This window comes from Necator americanus, chromosome IV (genome assembly GCF_031761385.1).
Source record: "Necator americanus strain Aroian chromosome IV, whole genome shotgun sequence".
NCBI lineage: Eukaryota > Metazoa > Nematoda > Chromadorea > Rhabditida > Ancylostomatidae > Necator > Necator americanus.
This window is the reverse complement of record NC_087374.1, coordinates 30142201-30161597: the sequence shown is the minus strand read 5'-3', so window position 1 is coordinate 30161597 and position 19397 is coordinate 30142201. Positions and strand designations below refer to the sequence as shown.

The window sequence follows — 19397 nt, the reverse complement described above, 5'->3', positions numbered from 1 at the left end:
AGCATGTCCACTTCAATTGCTAGGTCTCATATCTTCAGAGGCATCACCCCACGAATCTGGCCTGGTGTGGATTTTCGTTGGAATGTACCTATATCCCACAGATCTCCTTCATTAGATGGATCACAGCCGGATAGCCGCGAGGCCACGTCGCGCGTCCCCAGGTGGTAAATAGGGGGTTAGTCGCAGACCAAAAGCGATCTTGTACCTGCCACGTAGGTGGATTCAGGGGATGGACACTCTGTTTCTGCTGTGCCAAGATCGGCTCTTAATTCTACTGCATCCCGCACGTCGGTCCGGCCGAAAGCCTGCAATCAAGAGACTGAGAGGTGCAAAGGAGGCGGTTTGGAGTCACCTCCAACAAATAGGTTCCACCTGTCCATTCCAGGAGTTCTCTCAAAACGTTCTCTCAAAAAACTCATGGGACTAAGCTAAGCTTCCCATGCATTTTAAATTTTTGTGCAAAACCCAGAAATGGAAAAGAGGTCCCTGATTCCAGAGGAAAGCCTGGTACGGTAGCGCCAGGAAAGACGGCGTTGTAGGAGTTATGTAAGCTACCGTAACGGAAAAGGACTAGGATGACGATCTGTACTGATAACGCCTGGACGCTTGCATCAGATGCGGCCATTGGAGATGATGATGATGCAAGCCAGAAAATTTACGTACGACGTCATCGGACGGACCGAGACGAGGCGAACGCCGTGTATGACACTGGAGAAGAACTGTTCTTAGGAACATGCGACAGTAGAGGTGTTGGTGGAGTTGACGTCCTCGTCAACACGAGTATGGCAAAGAACATCGACTCTTTCGAACAACTTACGACCCGAATCAGACGTCTGCGGATGAGAAGATGTGGTCCAACCCCAACTTTGACTATCTTCGTCGCTTACGCTCCAACATCAAACTACGAGGAAGAAGAATTCTAAGCTTTCTATATGAACCTGGAGAAGTTCTATAGAGAAGATCATGCCTTCTCCAAGGCCTTCAATGGAATGAGCGTCACGGCCCTCAATGGAATGAGCAGTTAGAGAGGCTTTTCGAGTTCATCATGACGACTAAGACAGTCCATGGGAACTCGCGTTTCCACAAGCCTTCCTGTTTACGTTGGTCGTGGGAGTCTTTCGATGGAGAGTATCTTTCGATGGATGAAATTGACCACATCATCGTCGTTAAAAAGTTTTGCGTGACGGATGTCGCTGTTGTATCAAAGTTTTATACGGGATCAGCCTTCTTCGAGGAAGATTTTCTTTCACGGAAAATACGGAGAGGAGAAAAAGCCGCAAAGTTCACAAAGCGAACTCTCAGATCTATCATTGACTGGGAGCTCTTCGCTTCGTTTGTCAGCTTTTCGAAAGATACCCTCATGAACAACATCAACGACGAATATGAGCGGCTTGTAAAACATCTTCACGACTGCAGGAGGAAAGCGAAGAGTTTTAGAACCACCAAGAGACATCTGTTTAAACTTTAGAGCTGATACTTCAGCGTGGAGCTGCATCAGCTGCAAGCTACCAATAACTCACGTGCGAGCTCGCAAGGCTTTGCAGAGTGGTTATAAAAGAAGACCTTAAAGGGAGAAGAGCAGAAGTGTTGGCTGAAGCTGTAGAGGCGGGACAAAGCATTCACTACGCCCGTCGGAACTTCGCCAATCGTAAAACAATAATGATTGCTCTCCAGTCCCCAGATGGTGCAACCACATCATCGAGAAGGGAGATGGAAAGGCCATTCACGACTCCCACTCAGATCTCTTCGACAGCTACGTCCACTTGCTTCCTCACTATCTGAGGGAAGATAGACATTTCATTCCAAAGGTTCTCCCTTCCTAAGTCCGAAATGCCATCATGTCGGTGAAAACCGTACTTCACCCGGTCCGGAGAGAATCAAGCTTGAACATCTGAAGTACCTACCGCCAGTCCTCATCAACACACTGGCGAGACTCTTCACTCGTTAACTGTCGGAATGCAAGATCCCCAAACAGTGAAAGACCAGAGAGATTGCTGCTTGAGGTATAAAAAGGGAGACCCAGAAGACATCGGCAACTATCGCCCAATCTGCTTGCTGTCTGTCATCTACAAGGTTTTTACAAGAATAATCCTAAGCAGGATAGAAAGAACATCAGATGAAGGACAGCATGCGAGCAAGCAGGGTTTCGAAAAGGGTTCAGTACGACTGACCACGTACACACTGCTTCAAAACTCAAGAAAATATAAATAAATATAAATATAATATATAATATAAGATATATAAATATCGCGAGAGTACAAGATGCCGCTGTGTATCACTTTCATCGATTTGAAGCATTTGATACATTTGAAACCGAAGCGGTCATGAAGGCTTTGACAACCAAGCCGAGCTGGGCAGAAGGAAATGAGCGGCTTTGGGAGCATTCAAGAGCATCAGTAGCATTCAAGAGAAGATAATGAAGAGGTCCAAAAACATTCGGCTCCGTGCCCACCTATTCAACACCACCGCTCTTCCTGCTTTGACTTGCTTTTTAAAGACGTGGGCGTTTCGCAAGCAGGAGGAAAATGCGATCCGCGTCATAGAACGAGGAATTCGCGGAATGATCAGAGGCCAGGAAGGCAAAATTAGGTAGATCGGACACGTGATGTGTTTCAACGACAATCGTTGGGCCGGAGCTGTAAGCGACTGGATACTACGCGACATCAAACGTACCGCAGGAAGACCGCCGACGCGATGGTCAGACCTCTTTACGAAGCCCTTCAAAGAAAAATTCGATTGCTCTTCGAGTTTCTTGCGAGAAGAGATGCCACTGAACAACACTCGCGCGCGATGGGGACAAATGGAAGTATTACTGATGCCCGCTCGAGCAAATCGATGAACAACGGGAGTACAGGTGATACAGGTGATAGCTATATCGTGCCGTAGGTTATGTACACAGGGCTGGTTCCATCATCTCCTCTGCATCACTGTAACGGGCGGCGCCAGAACGCTGCTTCTTATGGCTGTTTCTCTTCTATCGCAACGCACCACCATTGTATCCCGCTCACGCCTGCGATTCGTCGAAAATCCATTCGAACGCCCCGATCGGCATTTCATTTCATTCAAAGGTAAAATCCAACAAAAATTCATACCCTACCTGATCCGTGGGCTGATGCCTTTAAACTTCTTCTTTGTGGCTTTGCTAAGTAGCAATGTTTCAATCAGCGATATTTAGCAGTTCGAAGAATTAAAAAAAAAAACCTTGGATTTGAATGCACCTAAACGTGTATGGGAACAACTTAGTTATTGTTTGCATGTACGATAGTAAGCAGAAGTCTAGTAAACAATACGTAAACTTAAAAGGGACTTTCTTCGATGTGATAGAACTCACATGATTCTATTGTGTCTTGCTGAGAAATCTGCACGACTTTGAAAGGTTACGGTAGCTTCAAAGACACATTGCAAAGCTATGGTGATTTTACAGGCGCACTGCAGTAGTCTGTCTCAATATCTCTTTGTTTACATATGTATTATCATTTGAGCGGATTTTCGAAAAAAAAATTGGTCTAAATTTGTCAATATTTTTTAGATTACGTGTGCTTGTTTGTTTAGAGCTGCTTCAGTGACTAATGTGCAATGCTATGAATTACGTATATCCGATAGAATTTATCTGACACAAAAAAATAATTTGTTTATTTATTGACGCGTACAAAATTAAGGACTACAAATGATGCTAAATGACAACGACATCAGTACACGTTCCTACAACGTTATAGAGACGTTTTAAAATAATGCATGGTCTGGGAATAAAACATATAGTGTTGCATTCAAAACTGCTCTAAATATCATGGTTATACCGAGAATAGCTGCAAGGTTCACTATCATTAGCACTATCGTGGACGATTCTGAAAAGGACATTTTAAAGTTCAATTAAAAAAATAAAATTCAAATTAAAGAGAAATGGATCCGGAAGCTAGTATTCAGCTATGTTTTCACGTTCGGTCACGTATTTGAGCGAAATTAATTTAGAACCCTTATATCACATTATTTTCACATCATGAATTATCAGTCATCGGTATAATCGGCTGGGTAACGCCGAACTTCTTACTTTGCTTGTTTTGTTGAAATTAAAGGCAGCGTGGTTCACGAAATTAACGTGTAGGAAACATCAAGAAAAACGAAGAGTTCGGAATGTAGATTACAAAATGAAGCATGGGTCTCTCATCTTCCCTCAATCATCGCATAGTCAGCGTGGAATATGACGTTCTTTCCTACGAAATCAGTTGCAATGCGACATTCTTGTGCACGCGTCGCATCCACGAACGAGCGATCGATAATCAGTAATGAGGTCTCCTCAATAACCTATTAAAGTGAAAAAATGAAAAGGTGCTGAGAGAACCGGAGCGTTCTAACGTGTCTCGTAGGAACTATAGCGGTTCCCAGGCCCCTTTTTGAGTCGACTACGAAGGAATTGAGCCGGATCGCACTCGTGTTCGTAATCTACAACCTTTATATTTTCCGGGGTTTCCGGGGTTGCCAAGTCAATTTCATGATACGCTGCCTTCAAATAGACAGTAAAAGGTCAATGTAGGAGCATTTCCCGCAATTTTCTGCCGCAAAATCAATACTGTTGTTGAGATCAACAACGTCTTATCTCTGCTTGGAAAATTCCAACACTAATAAATGATTTTGCATCCCTCTCTCTGAATTGATTTTACACTTATGTTCGCTTGATATTGCCTACGATTTGTAAATATTTTTGAATTACTAGACATAATTCTTGTAGGAAGTTACGGTTGTTCTTTTTTTTGGATCGTGTTGGTATAAAATGGAGTGAACGTCATCCGTAATAGAGATACGAAGGCGTACACCAAACAATTACGGTCGCCACCGTTATGGGACGATTTTTAATGTGTCATAGAACTTCCAGAGTTTTCGTTTAGCATTCGTTTATTGTATGTGGTTATGATGCACCACTAGCCTTATTGATCTCGTCGTCTGGTGCCGGGGACCACCAATTTTGTTCCAATGGACGTGCGTCAGCTTGCTTCTGCATCTGTCGCTTGCACATAAATTTGACATCTTGGAACCAATCTCAGTTCTATTCGATGCCAGCAGAACGTCAAGTGTTCTGCTGACACTGAAGAGCACGTTTGACGCTGCTGAACTTATTTCAGGTCCCGACATGCCGTTCTGGGCCATTCTCTATACTTCGTAGATCGGGCGCCTATCATCGCGCGGACATCCAGGATCAAAACGACATGAAGCACAGCTCAGTTGCATAAGTGGTTGCACTCGAAGCGGTACGATGGTGCGTAGCGGTTAGGATCGAGTTGGGACCCATTCTAGCACCGTCGCAAGACCGCATCTCCACCGCCTCCTTGCAGCGCAGCCGCTTGCGTAACTGCGCTGCGCGTGTTTTTACCCGACTGTACCTCCTCAGTTAGATCAGTAGGATAGTGGTTTTCTTGTACTTTGAGCTGTTTAGATTCGTTTTTATCCTGTTTATTGAATACTAGCCTACTTTCTTTAGTTGGATTTTTCTGCAGCTTTTTTCTAAAAGCAACGTATAATAGAGTCAAAACGCCATGAAACAGTGCAATTTCTGTGCTCGAAGCGGCGGGATGGAGCTAGCGATTGGGATCCTCGTGCGATCATTGCGAAGTGCAGTGATGAGTGGTGTTAGGAAGGGTCCCTACTGGGCCCCAACGGCCATGCCGTCGCTTCAAGTGTAGTCGCTTACGCAGCGGCATTGATCATCACGTCATTTTGACTCGACTATACCACCATGTTGCTCAGTTCCGAATACTCGTTAAAGGCATCACCCCAGAACTGATCGTAGAAAACAGTGTCCGGGAACGATCGAAGTTCGTTCTATTGAAGCACGCCGCTCTTTTGCACGCGCCGCATCTTCCGTGCCTTACGGCGAGTAGGAAGAAGTGAGCGGGATCTCACCCATTTCTGCAATCTACAATCCCGTATAGTCCTTGGCCATCGGAAATCCATACCACCCCAGTTTCCCGGGGTGATGCCTTTGAACTTCCTTTTGTGCTGATAATAGACGAGTCTCAAAGTGAAGTGTAAGTCTGAAAGGTCCTAAATGCAATTACTCTTACCATATATTCGTTCTTGTTCCCTTGATCCATATAAAATGCTAGGGGTGAGTGAATGAAGTATTCTCTCCTCGTGTTCATCTTCTAAATGTAATAACATAAAAACATCTGTAAGCTGTTGCAAAATCTACTATTCTGGTGACTATGAAAACCTATTTCACCATTTCAAATGGTGGTTTTTCAAACTTACCCTCACTAAACATTATCGAATTGATGTAAGGCGGACGAAAACTCTAAATTAATTCAGTACAATCCACCTTAAAACGATTATATAGAGTCATATTGAAAAAAGATGTGTATAAGCTTAACGTGGTAGATTAATATGTAAATATCTCCCAGGAAAACCACCGAATTTTGGAATTCAGTTGAGAAAATCGTAGAGTTGACGCCAAACCTACGGTATTGACCTGACGAGTGACAGTCTCAGTTGAGATGATGGGTAGACCACTCTCTTTCTCTGCCACTAGCGATCAGTTAGAATATAACCAGCGCGAGTGCTAATGCATGCATCAATGCTAATAAGGGAAGATTTTGCAACGGCTACAACTGCGAAGTGATCCCAATCATAGGTAATTACAGAAGAAAAGAGTGAAAAAGTGTTAAAAAAACAACAAAAAGGAAGCTCTGAAGATCCGCTGCCTTATCGATCAATAGGGAGATGTAAAGAGGCAGGCTACTAGTGTTCGCCTCTGCCGAGGACGTAACCAGACTATAGTAGAGTCAAAACGACATGAAGCACGGTGCGATTGCGTACGTGTGTTCTCTCGAGGCGGTGCGGTTGAGCATAGCGGTTAGAAACGCACTGGAACCCTTGCTGGCACCATCCATCACTGCAGTTTGCGATGGTCCCACCTCGGTTCCTACTGCTGCCTCCATCGCGCCGTTTCGAGCGCGTGCGCAAATGCACGGTTCTTCATGTCGTTTTGACCCGACTATATACGTTCTGCGACGACGGTATTAAAGGCATCTACTCACGGATCTGACGTGCTATGGATTTCCGATGGCCAAAGACTACGGCGGGGGGCTAGATTTCAAAGACGGGTGGGATCATCTCTCCCTTCATCACTGTAAATAGACGACTCCGAAATGCGGTTTCTAACGACGTCCTAACGTTTCTTACAACGCGCCATCCATGCGCCCCACCCCCGCCTGCCATTCGTCAAAAATCCATTCAGACGCTCCGACGGGCTATCCATTTCATTTCACGAATTGTAGTCGGGGACGGGGCGCAAAGGTGGCGGATTGTGATGCAGGGAGAGATGAGCGATGTCCCACCCGTTTTTGCAGTCTACGCCCTCGTATAGTCTTCGGCTGTCGAAAATCCATACCACGTCAGATTCGTGGGTGACGCTTTTGAAGAGTATGAGAGGGCAAGCATGAGGCCAATGCGAAACGCACGTCTATTTTTCGTGTATATGTGGCATCTCGATGCTGATGTTGATTCACTGATAGTTGATGAAGCATTTCTAGTGCTACAGATGTCTACGGTAACATAAAGTTCTTTGCTATCACACTCCTTAATTTCATCTCCTTTAGTTCCTTTGCATGGGGTGCTGGTGGTGACTTTCCTGTTGCGCATCTGCTGTGTGATTGTAGGAGCCGAGTGTAGAACGAACCTAATTTGTTTATTCACGGCTGATTTCAAATAGCTACGCATGTATGAATAATCGAAGGTCGTATTGATTGAACGCAGCATGTCAGGGAATCGACGGTATTTAAATCTCTCCACACGAAAAGTTAGTTAAAGGCATCATCCCGCGAATCTGAGGTGGTACGGATTTCAGGTGGAGTATTCGTATACAGCATAGTAGATTATGGAGAGAAGGGGAGGTGATTCCGTCCATTTCTTGCTAATTGCCGTAAAAAAAAAAACTGCCCGGAACATTCGGCGCGTGCACAAGGCTGGCGCGCTCCATTCGAACTCCTTGTGGAAAATAGTCCGCCGGAAAGCTCGAAGCCGTATCTTCCGGGCCGTTTTTTACGGCAATTAGGAAGAAAGAGACGGAATCACCCTTCTCTCCATAATCTACGATCCCGTATACGGATAATCCACCTGAAATCCGTACCACCTCAGATTCGTGATGTGATGCCCTCAAGAGTTTAGATCACGAATATGAAAGTGATCACGCTCAATTTCCTTAATTATTCTGAAAAACGAGCAGTGGGAAGCGGAATTGGTGATTGAATTTCTCCAACCCGAGGCATCCGACCACATGCAGGAAATCTTTGCAATTCATTCTCATCTTAAATCCATTTCACTTTAGCAGAGACGTCATTTCATCTGCTGTGCTTTTTCTTTCGCCTGAATATTTATTTTCGTCCGGATGATCTGTGAAATAGTTCGATACCTGTTCAGTAGTTTTCCCAGGAGTTGGGAAGTAACGCGATATTTTCCACTTTTTTTCTACATATTTATAGAAATACCTCTATAAGAAGTGTATGGCGTTTTATTGATTCATCGTCAAGCTTTTGTTCCGGTTTTAATGTAGTCTCGTAATCCAGCGTTGTAGTTGGTAGCGTAGTAGTTTTTACACCTCCGGCGGTGGTTACATTTCTTTAAAGAAATCATTAATTAATCCTGTGCCTAACAATCCTTATGTTCTACTTTCCTAATTCTATATGACAATAATGATCTTATATTTTAGTGTACGAATAAAGAATTTTACTATCTATACGAAGTTCCCATCTGTAGCCACAAACCTGGCAGAGTGTTTCATTGGATCCTGCCAATTTGAGTCCGAATTGTTACCACATGCAGAAATTTTTGCACTCATATCATTCTGAACATCAAAACTACGGATGAAAATCGTGCGCCAACGAATTTAGTCTGGAGAACTTACAAAAATGTCTTTCGTTGGCATATTTCTAATGATTTCTTCTGTATCGCAAACTGAACACTTGCAAATGGCTTGTTCGTCCTCTAATATACACTTATCGGCCGCAGTCTTAAAATGAAGAAGGAGCGTTACAAGATTTATCCGATAGACAGATGTATAATTCCCTTAGACATCTTCTAAGAAATGCTTTTTTGAAGACAACATATCACGAAATTGACAGTGTTGGGGTCTATTTGGGGCAATACTGGGTTCGGATTGTAGAGTACGAGTTTGCGAGTGGTTTGCTGGATGCTCAATTCCTCAAACTTCTCTTTAAAATCTCCTTTAGTTCCTACAAGATTCCTCAGGACACACCACCCTTGTCACGCACGGGTTCTCTCAGCAGCCTATTATCCAACTAGCAATCTAGTACAACAACTCGATCTCCATATTCTCCCACAGAGACCCAAACATCGTTAATTTCCTGTAATGTTGCCTTTAAAAACAACATATCGTGAAATTGACGATGTCGGGGTTCCTTCAACGAATAGTAAAGGATGGAGGTGTGCATTCCTTTAAAATTTCAGAAGGAGGCGTCTGAAGCAGTCTCAGCTGATCCCGTCTTTCCAACGATGCATCTTATTACGCAGGATTCTGATTGTCAGAACGCTGGCAACTTCGACCAAAGTCCGCAATTCAGCGCATCTGATGTGAGTCAGATAAGTGACAGAAAGTGCTCACCCCCGCAGTCATACATGTGTTGCTGATTGATCTCATTTTACTACCCGTAATAAGTTGCGTCGTTAGAGAGACATCGCCACATGAGGCTGTTTCACACGCTCTTTTCTCGGTAACTAGGTGATGAACTGAGTGAGATCATCCCGGTATTCGTGTTCCACATCGCTAATCCAATTTATTCCTGGAGAGATCTAAATGTCGTCAATTTTTTGGTATGTTGTCTTTGATTTTTGTGCGATTTTTGAGATTTCATGCACTTAGCAGCTTCCTCTCTCCTAAAGCCAGTGATCAAAATATTTTTTAATAGTTCTATATTACATCGACACGACACGTATGGTACAAAAAAGGCCTTAGCAAAATTCTCTATGTCTTGTTTTCGCAGCAAGAACCTGGAGCTTGTGAGTTGTGGTATTTAGAAATTTTAGAGACAGTCTCTGCGTGTTTATAGTTTTCTGCCTTTTGTGTCCTTTCATCTCAGGGGGGTTACTCGCGAGAATTGGCCCGCACCCGCCCACTTGCAGCGCTACACACTAGCACGTAATGACGGCTGACGCAACGCCAGAGCCCGCAGAGCCCTCCGCAACCGCATGAGTCGACTTAGGTCCCCACCTCTGCCTTTTCTAGGGTTGTGAGTGCGAATTGTCAGAGAAATAAAAAGAGAAAGGTGAAGGACGAATTGATGCTGCAAGTCGTAAAATGCAAACAATGCTTATTGAGGACGTATTAACGATCACGGAGAATAGAGAGAAAAAATGGAACTTTCTTCACAATTAAGCTGCGCGGTATACAAAAAAAAATTTACATGCTAATTTCATGGCCTTCACATCTTTTGTTCTGTGTTGAGTGTTATACTTAAGACGTAAGGATTAGAACAGAAACGTGACGGAGGAAAAACAACAGTATATGCACAGATTTTCGGACAAATTTCATATAAATGCATTGTTCGTGTAGAATAAAAGTGATGCATTCAAATAATGGCTTATATTTATATTTTTATGAAAAAACTTCACATAAAGTTCGTTTTCGTTGTCTGCAGTATTTTGTCGCACAGCGTTTTCATCTATAAATTCGCTATAACCAGCAAGATGTGTGACATTCAAACCCTTATGTTTCTAGATACTTTCATAAATACAATACACACCTATGAAGCATTCTTTGCGCCGCAGACGTTGGATGCCAAGTCCGTTGAGCTAATTCAAAAATGGGTGGAGATGTTTTACGCAAAAACATCTTAGTCCACTATCTTTCAGCGCATCCCAGCAAAATGAAAAATCTGTTATAGGTAACATGTACAGGACGGTAGCAAGAGTCTCATCAAGTAGCCAGGAGAAAAACATGGTTTGTAAATCTGGCCCATAAAGTGGCAATATCCAATGGGTACGTAACTGGGGATGGTGCTACCCTACAAGCGCTGCATCCCTCTCGAAGATCCAACGTAGTGGATGGCCTAGAAAAGATCCCTTCCTGCTTACCTTATATGGCTGATGATATGAGCAGAGCGGTACGGAGCTGTCTACGGAAAGCAGGTCTAGAGAATGACTTGAGGGTTGTGGAAATACCTCCGGAGAACCTCAAGGGTCAGCTGGTACGTAATCATGCGTATGGTCAACTCCGTACCACTCCCAGCTGCGTGGTTTGACCGTATGGCATTATATAGGATTATATAGTGACGATTATATAGGGGAAACTGGACGTCCGTTGTGTGTTAGGGTCAAGAAGCATCTAGATGGACTCGCAAAATCTAAAACGTTCACCCCACTTGGAGCACACGGTAGAATATGCCATCCAAACTCTGAAGTAGAGATAGAAGTTAGTAAATTATCCAACGAGTCCAAGATCACAGCACGCAGAACACTAGAGGCCTTTTGGATAACCGCCAAAAGCCCAAAAATGAACAAAGAGAAAAGGAAAATGAACAAGACCTATGCGGGTTTTGATCTACGGGACGGGCCACGAGGTTCCTGTATTAAACCTTTGTGACTCATAGTTGTGGTACGTGGTGGTCTGTTGCTTTACCAAGTCTGGCTAATGAGGTAAGCAGTAGCCAACGTGTTGCTGTTTGAGTGCCTACCGTTTGGATTCTTTCTGTATAGTGATGAGGCGCTTGAGAGGACAAATCACTAATGGCTTTGAATTTTCCAGGTTCTGACGAAGGCGATAACGCCGATACGTTAGCTGTTGTTCAATAAAGACGATCAATAACAATCTTGGCTTCAGCTCAAAAAAATCAATTAGAAACTACGTTTCACCATGCAGAGATTCAAAGACAGTCGAACATGGGCAATACTCGAGTGATTTATGTTGGACTAACGAAATCCGTTGTTACCTGATCAGATTTTTGACGAAGTAGCATGTGAAGATACGGTAACTGAGCTCACCCATTTCGACTTTTCAATAGTTCCAATCATTCTCTTCCCATAACTATCGCAAAAATTGAAACCATCTTTCGTATGGTGTATGTGGCCATGCACATTGTATTTGAACGAAATACATCGAATAGTTTGCTTGTTACCAGGCAAGTCCTGTCAACTCATACAGTAAAGTATAACAACTGAAAAGAATCTAGTTCGAATATTTGCTACATACTTTTCCGTCCATTCTCGTCAGATTTTTGCAAACACTTTGACAAACATCGAGAGGTGAAATAGCAAGGAGTATCACAATGAGTTTGATGTCAACCATTCGGAACTAGTTAAGAAATCAAATGATCTCAGCGCGAACCCTGTTTATGTCATGAATATCACAAAAATAAACGGTATCATTATAAAATTCATTATTATCCATATCGTTATAAAACAGTAGCGCCGATCATTCGATCGATGATCAAGAAATCACCGCTTTTTGTGATCAGAACGAAGGATATTCTTAAAATTGGACGTGTGCAGAGTTGCACTTAGATTAATTGCCTCGACTCGATCTGTCCATGTGTAAACAACATTCTGTCCTCATGATATGTATTGCACTTAGAACCTTATTTTGAAGGAGGATAAGGTAGTACGTTCTCGCTAAATTTCAGGTCCCCAGCTCATCGTAGAAAAAAACCATACTGTAAAATAACGGGTTTATTCTGCAACCTATAAGGTGAAACAAAACTCCTTTTTAGTACAAAAACCGAGTATTCAGAGCTCTACGCTGACTCTATGCAGCGGGACCAATGGGGTGTCAATGATGCACCTTTACTATGAAAAAGTGGACAAGAAGCATACAAACTTTTTACAGAAAAAAGTTTTATGGCGGTAGCAGTAATGTTGGCTGCATCATAATGCACGTCGCCGTGCTTATGCTTCCATGTTCTTTATTCCTATCGTGTTTACGATGTTCTTTTTACAGAAATAATGTTAACATCCGGACAGCGCTTAGATAGTAGCTAACAGTTGATAGTTGATGTTATATGAGATCTTTATTTTTATCAGTATTTTGATGGTGATCACGTCATTTTACGTTAAACGCATCACTCCACGAATCTAGGGTGGCACGGATTTCAGGTGGAGAGTTCCTATAAGGGATCGCAGATAATGAAGAGGAGGGTGATTCCATCCATTTCTTCCTAATTGCCGTAAAAAAAAGGGAAGGAAGATGCGGCACGTGCACAAGGCTGGCGCGCTCCAATCGAACTCGTGGAAAATGGCGCGCCGGAACGCTCGAAGGCGTACCTTTCGGGCCGTGTTTTACGGCAATTTTGAAGAGATGGAGGCAATCACCCTTCTCTCCATAATCTACGACTCCGTGCAGGCACAACCCACCCGAAACCCGCACCACCCAGAATCGTGGGCTGATGCCTTTAACGTGCGCACAATTGAAGAGCACTCAACGCGATTCCATATGTACTAGGGTCAAAACGACACGAAACGCTGTGGAGATGCGTAAGCGGCTGGAATCGAGGTGAGACCATCACGAACTACAGCAAGAGATGGTGTCAACAACCGTCCCCCCTAGATTCTAACCGTTACGCTCCGCTGCACCGCTTCGAGCGCGACGCAACTGCAGCAAGGCTTCATGTCGTTTTAATCCTACTATATTTTTTTGGAAGATCATTTCAATTGCGATTTCAGAGTTCGTCTGAGCCTTTTCAATAGTAAACATGAATTCGTGACATTTAAGCAGAAAATCTACAGAAATCTTTGCTACAAAAAGTCTTTCGTTCTATCGATTTTGTCTGAAAGAGGTTCATGTTTTAGTTGGTTGCCAATGGAAGGAGTTTCCAGTTTCTTTCAAAAGTTTCTGGCTCACTTCAGTTTTCAAAAAAGTAAGATTCAAACTGTTTGAGAATGTTTTTGTGTTCCACCTTGGAAATCTTCTCCATTGGTTGAGACATTAAGTGGATCGATTCGTGGGGGCGCAAAGATTGTCTTCACTTATTTTTTCGGAAATAACTGTACAGGTTGCTAATAAATTTTGTGTTTAGTCGTTTCAAAGACGAAGACAAAATCTTTCCAGAGAAATGTATTATATATCACGCAACAGTTAGCTGATAACAATTTCTCCTATGCAACTGTTTTGAGCATTTCCTTCGTTGCTAGGATGCACCATGCGATAGTGACGGTAGCGTACGTTAAGACGAAGAAACAGATGAGGACCAGCAACAACGAGGAAACGTCTATAAATAAACTATTAAAGTGCGAGCAGCTATATTTCAAAAAAATTGAAAAATTGCAAAAATTGCAAAATATTTACTGTATATCATTCCTTGCCGATTTGGATTAAATATTATCGATGGAGTAGGGTAGAAATCCAATGGTTTGAATGCACTTTCCAAATACGGTGTTTTCACGTCTTTCATTTCCGTAGGATTAGTGTTCTGAACGATTTGGCTGCTTATATTGTAAATGTTTTAAGCCCGTAAAGTTTTACGTAGGATGGCCTCACCACAAACTTGATCCAGTGAGAAGATCCAGTTGTGTGGTACGTTAACGATCGATACCAGTCTTCCCAGCATTGGGAAACCGTCGACACAAATTTCTGCAAAAAAAAAAACTTTTCTTTCCCTCTTTGCATGATCGCAGCTATCACTTGACCTTGTCAGCTGATAACTGTGTTCATCTTTGGAGCCATACAACACAAACTTTTCTTCAGCGTCCTTACTGTTTAGTGGCGGTGCACTTCTTAGGTGGCTCGCAGTGACTCGTTTCTCGTAGGTACTAAAGCGGTTCCCACGCCGTTTTTCTAGGACGATTAGGGAGAGGTGAGCGGAACCCTCTTGATCCCTCAATTTACAACCCTACCTTTAGTTTTTGTCGTGGATCCCCTCACCACGTCAGAATCGTGGTATGCTGCCTTATGCAGGCCTATTGCCTTGATAGAGCACGCAACCTTTCGTAACAAGTCTTCGTTTTGCTAAGTTAAATTGCTGAACACTTGAAGGTACTCTGCTCACTCGATGTCGATAGCCGGTTCGTGTGGGACAACAAGTGTCGTTAAAGGCAGCATACCACGAATCTGGGTGGTACGGATTTCAGGTGGTTATGATTATGAAGACTAGGTGGTGCCGTTCATCTCTCCCTGATTCACTACAAGCAGCCGGCCCCTAAATGCTGTTTTGTACGTTGCCTTCTATTGCAGCGTGCCACCCTTGCACGCGAAGCGTCCCTTACTGCCCGTTGGGGCAGTCCGAATTGATTTTCGACTAATCGCAGAGCGGAGGCGGCGCCAGGGGTGGAGCGTTGCAATAGATGGCGTCGTAGTACATAACATTCTGGAGACGGCTGTTTGCAGTGATGCAGGGTGAGCGGAACTACCCCAGTCTCCCTAACTACGACCCCGTATACGGATACTCCACCTGAAATCTGCACCACCTCAGATTCGTGTATGCTGCCTTCAACAATGACGAATGTATAGATTATGTGGTAGCTCTTGCCGAAAGTCGAGAAAGTTGAGCGGAGCTATGATCAAGGACGAAATGCCTCGGGCGGGAAGCGGGAACTTCGTCAGGCTTTAATACGAGCACCCCGATTAACACAAAGTATAGTCGGGTCAAAACGACATGAAGCGCGGACAGTTGGGTAAGCGGGTGCACTCGAAGCGGCGCGGTGGAGACAGCGGTTGGAATCGAGGTGGCACCATGGTGAATTGCAGAGATGGGTCACGGTAGTGAAGATAATTCATGTCGTTTTGACCCAACTATAAGTCATGTGAGTTATTCTCGATAGTGCTGATCATAAAGTATCCATAATCTTCCATCTTACAACAATCTTTCATATTCATCAAACGAGATGAACACTAATCTACTCTCTTTCTCCTCTTTAACTCAATTGTATGGATTGCCTCTCACTGCTTACGTATATATAAAGTAAAGGATAAAGGATAAAGTGTCTGGTGTTAATCAATCAATTGGGAAGGAAAGCCACCGTTTTCATTTCAATTCAGAATTGTTTGAGGTTTACGAACGTGTAACTGGCCCATACAATGACTTGCGGGGGCTAGCCGATGTGTCAAGTCGGTGTTCTTATCCTCCCAGACACGTCTGGTGCCAATTTGTCGACCCCGGAGAGATGAAAGGTGAGCACTACGGTGGGTTCGAACCTGCGATTGATCGTGGGGACAGTGGGATCTCTTCTGACTACATTCACCCCTTTACGTATACATGCAAATGTGAATCTGTTCTTTAGAAGTGTGTTTTTTAGAACGTTGAAGCTACGATGAAAACATCTGTCCAATCACTGTGAAACAAAATGAAGAAGTCTCAAGAACCACAACAGAAGGATTTGTTTGTTGCATTCACGTGTTATGTCACTGTCAGATACGCGCTTTCATTTTCTTCACAAGTTTTTTTTTGTAGTGTTTATGGTCAGGATTCACTGTTTTGTAGTGTTTTCACTTAATTCTCTTCGGTATTTTTAAACTATTTTAGGCTAATATAGTTTAAATGTTCGTGCTATTTTGAAAAATAGAATTTCTGTTACGTGAGTGATGCATCTCGGGATCTTAAAAAAGAAACTTTACCTGGATCCATTCTTTGGATTTGCAATCGGCATCGGCAGGACTGCAATAACACATCCAATTCCCTTGATTTGTAGCAGTGCAGTTGCTCATCTGGAACCTTTTATTTTTTTACTATATTTTTATAAAATCTTTTTATTCTATATCTTTGTTTTCTCTTGTATCTGTGTATCTAAAAGTTGTGCTGAACAAACTTAATCGTTCGTCATCATACCTAAGCAGCTGAGGCAGCTCTTATTATCGTTTGACTCAAAGGAAAAATAGAGAAGTAGATGCACGAAAAGAAATCGGAACATTAAAAATAATTGGATGCGCTTGCTTATTTCGTTGAGAAACGAAACGTTAATTCTTCAAAATGGTTTTTGTTAAAGTAGTCTTAAGACAACATCTGAATACTTAGTAGGCCAAATTTATTATTGTTATTATTTATCTATTTTTCACTTCTTATTTGTCTTACTATTTCTTTTTTTTTGGCACACTAAGCATAAATGCTTCTTAAAGCAGTTGACTGGCACAAAAGGTCAAATAATTTTTGTGAAGAAAATTCAAGAATATTCAGGAGAAATATGCAATAAATATAGTGGCCACAGTTTCGCTACAGTAACTACAGATTCAGTCAAGGAAAGCACGGTGATTTGCTGTTGGATCACCATGAAACAGCACTACAAAATTTAATATGTCTAGCATCTCATCATTCCTTGTTGTTTACGAAAAAAAGACGAAGAAGAACTACTAACCATTTTCTTATCAGCAAATCGAATGTATCCATGACGAGCGTTGGTCAGAGAATTGCAGAACTCATCGTTGCCTTTCGAGGGATTCCACGAGAATTCCACACATTTGAATGAATCTTTAGGCGGCTAAAACAAAAAAGAGAGTGCTTTAAATGAGCTTTACTCTGACTTCTACTCATTTTATTTCATATCTTTCGAACTATTTGAAATGTTTGAGACGTAGTGTTTTGATTTCGCTTTTATTGCAAAGGAGGTATCCACGTTTTCCATCACGGCTACACGCTTCTACTTCCTTTTTGAGATTGGTAGGAGCAAAATTGCAAAATTTTCAAGTGAGACTAAAATTGGAGGGGAAGGTTTTTTGTCTTTAATTTTTCTGCTTTGATAGCTAATGAAGTTTTACTCCACTAGCTCCATTAAAGGATAAAGGATGAAGTTTCTGAGGTTAATCAATCCGCTTGGGATGCGCCCCCCACGTTAGCTTCAATTCAGAATCGTTTGAGATTTACGAACGTGTAACTGGCCTATACAATGACTTGCGGTGGCTAGCCGATGTGTCAAGTCCATTAGCTCCATTAGCACTCATTTAGAGGCATCACCCCACGAATCTGAGGTGGAACGGATTTCAGGTGGAGTATTCGTATACGGGATCGTAGATAATGGAGAGAAGGGTGATTTCGTCCATTTCTTCCTAGTTGCCGTAAAAACGGCTCGGAAGATACAGCTTCGAGCGTTCCGGCGCGCTACTTTCTACAAGGAGTTCGATTGGAGCGTGCCAGCCCTGTGCACGCGCCGTATCTTCCCGGCCGTTATTAACTGCAGTTAGCAAGAAATGGACGGAATCACCCCCTCTCCATAATCTCCTTTTCCGCATACGAATACTCCACCTGAAATCCGTACCACCTCAGATTCGTGGGGTGATGCTTTTAACTACCCCGTCTTCAAACGTGTTCCCCATATTTTGTTTAGAAAATTCTATGTATTCACCTTCCCGAATTTGCAATCGTTTGTTTCATTTTAGTTGTCTTGAGAAATTCGATTGTTTACCCATAATGGCAGTACAGATTACGGTTTTTTTTTGAAACATTGTTATTGGGTTGTTAAGTAAAGTGAAGCCCAGCGGTAGAACGTCGACCCAGGAGAGGTCGTAATGCACCCTTCTAAGTGATTTTCCTTTGAAAATATCTGTCTCTATTATTAAGCATTGAGGCGGGTGTGGCGCAGTCGGTTAGAGGTTCGTTGTAGCCACATGGTCGAGGGTTCGAAACCGCCCTAGTGCAAACCAAGCCTTCCATCCCTCCGGGTCGATAGATTAGTACCACGCCTGCCTGGAGGATAAAAAACACTGACTTGATCATCGGCTGGCCCCCGCAAGTCATTGTATAGGCCAACACGCCGTCCAAAACCCCAACGATTACGAATTCCAGTAAAACGCGTTGGCGCATCCCAAGTGGATTGATACGCCAGTGACTTTATCCATTTATTATTAGCATTGTTATTTGAAAATATTTAGCTCATTTATTACTAAACGTTTTGGATTGGTGGAAAAGTTGGGACCTTCATTATCAGAGCTGTGGTGCTCTCCAATTACTCAGGGCCTACTCCGCATGCGGAGATAGTCCGGGTACTGTAATAAAAAATTGTTGGGTAAGAGAAAAAAAGATCCATACTGGAGGGATTATTGATTTAGTGAAGTTTGAAAGTTTGAAGTGCTGCTATTTTTAACATGAATATCAGAAAAGCTCAACAATAAAGGATACGCTCTTTAATCTCTTTAAGCAAATGCATCATACATTGCAAATTATGTGCTTGACTGCATGTACGTGGTGTCTAGTTGGTGTTTTGTGATTTAACGTACCTTTTTGGCTTCTGGAGGATCGCACGAAAAACGAGCCTCAGTTGGGGTGAGCATAACCACACTGTTGACAATAACAGTTACGTGCAGATTTTTCAGCTGAAGCATAACGATTGAAACCTACTGTTGGACTATGTCCCATATCAAGATTTCGCTTATGGTTAGTGCTGTGTTCCAATGACTTGTGTCTTCTTGTGAATTATTTGATTAGTTCAGAACTTTCTTGAATTTAGAATACATGCAGGATACGAATTTGTTAAAATTT

The 19397-nt window shown here is 42.8% G+C and overlaps 3 protein-coding genes across 3 annotated transcripts; 1 reads left to right on the top strand and 2 right to left on the bottom strand.

Annotated features, from left to right (window-relative positions):
- Nucleotides 1-575: 575 nt before the first annotated feature.
- RB195_003223 (uncharacterized protein) lies at nt 576-923 on the top strand (the record flags this gene model as incomplete). Its single annotated transcript, XM_064200788.1, has 1 exon — nt 576-923. The coding sequence occupies one exon, from the start codon at nt 576-578 to the stop codon at nt 921-923; it is 348 nt and encodes a 115-aa protein (XP_064056669.1).
- Nucleotides 924-3723: 2800 nt separating this feature from the next.
- Nucleotides 3724-12289, bottom strand: RB195_003222 (uncharacterized protein; the record flags this gene model as incomplete). The annotated part of the gene is made up of 8 exons (XM_064200787.1): nt 3724-3845; nt 6057-6137; nt 6244-6286; nt 8478-8607; nt 8754-8833; nt 8894-8998; nt 11986-12129; nt 12194-12289. 8 exons carry the CDS (start codon nt 12287-12289, stop codon nt 3724-3726), a joined length of 801 nt encoding a protein of 266 aa, XP_064056668.1.
- A 1802-nt stretch (nt 12290-14091) lies between these two features.
- RB195_003221 (uncharacterized protein) lies at nt 14092-19240 on the bottom strand (the record flags this gene model as incomplete). The annotated part of the gene is made up of 6 exons (XM_064200786.1): nt 14092-14204; nt 14282-14405; nt 14474-14566; nt 16547-16636; nt 17281-17403; nt 19136-19240. The coding sequence occupies 6 exons, from the start codon at nt 19238-19240 to the stop codon at nt 14092-14094; spliced, it is 648 nt and encodes a 215-aa protein (XP_064056667.1).
- Between the last annotated feature and the right edge of the window lie 157 nt (nt 19241-19397).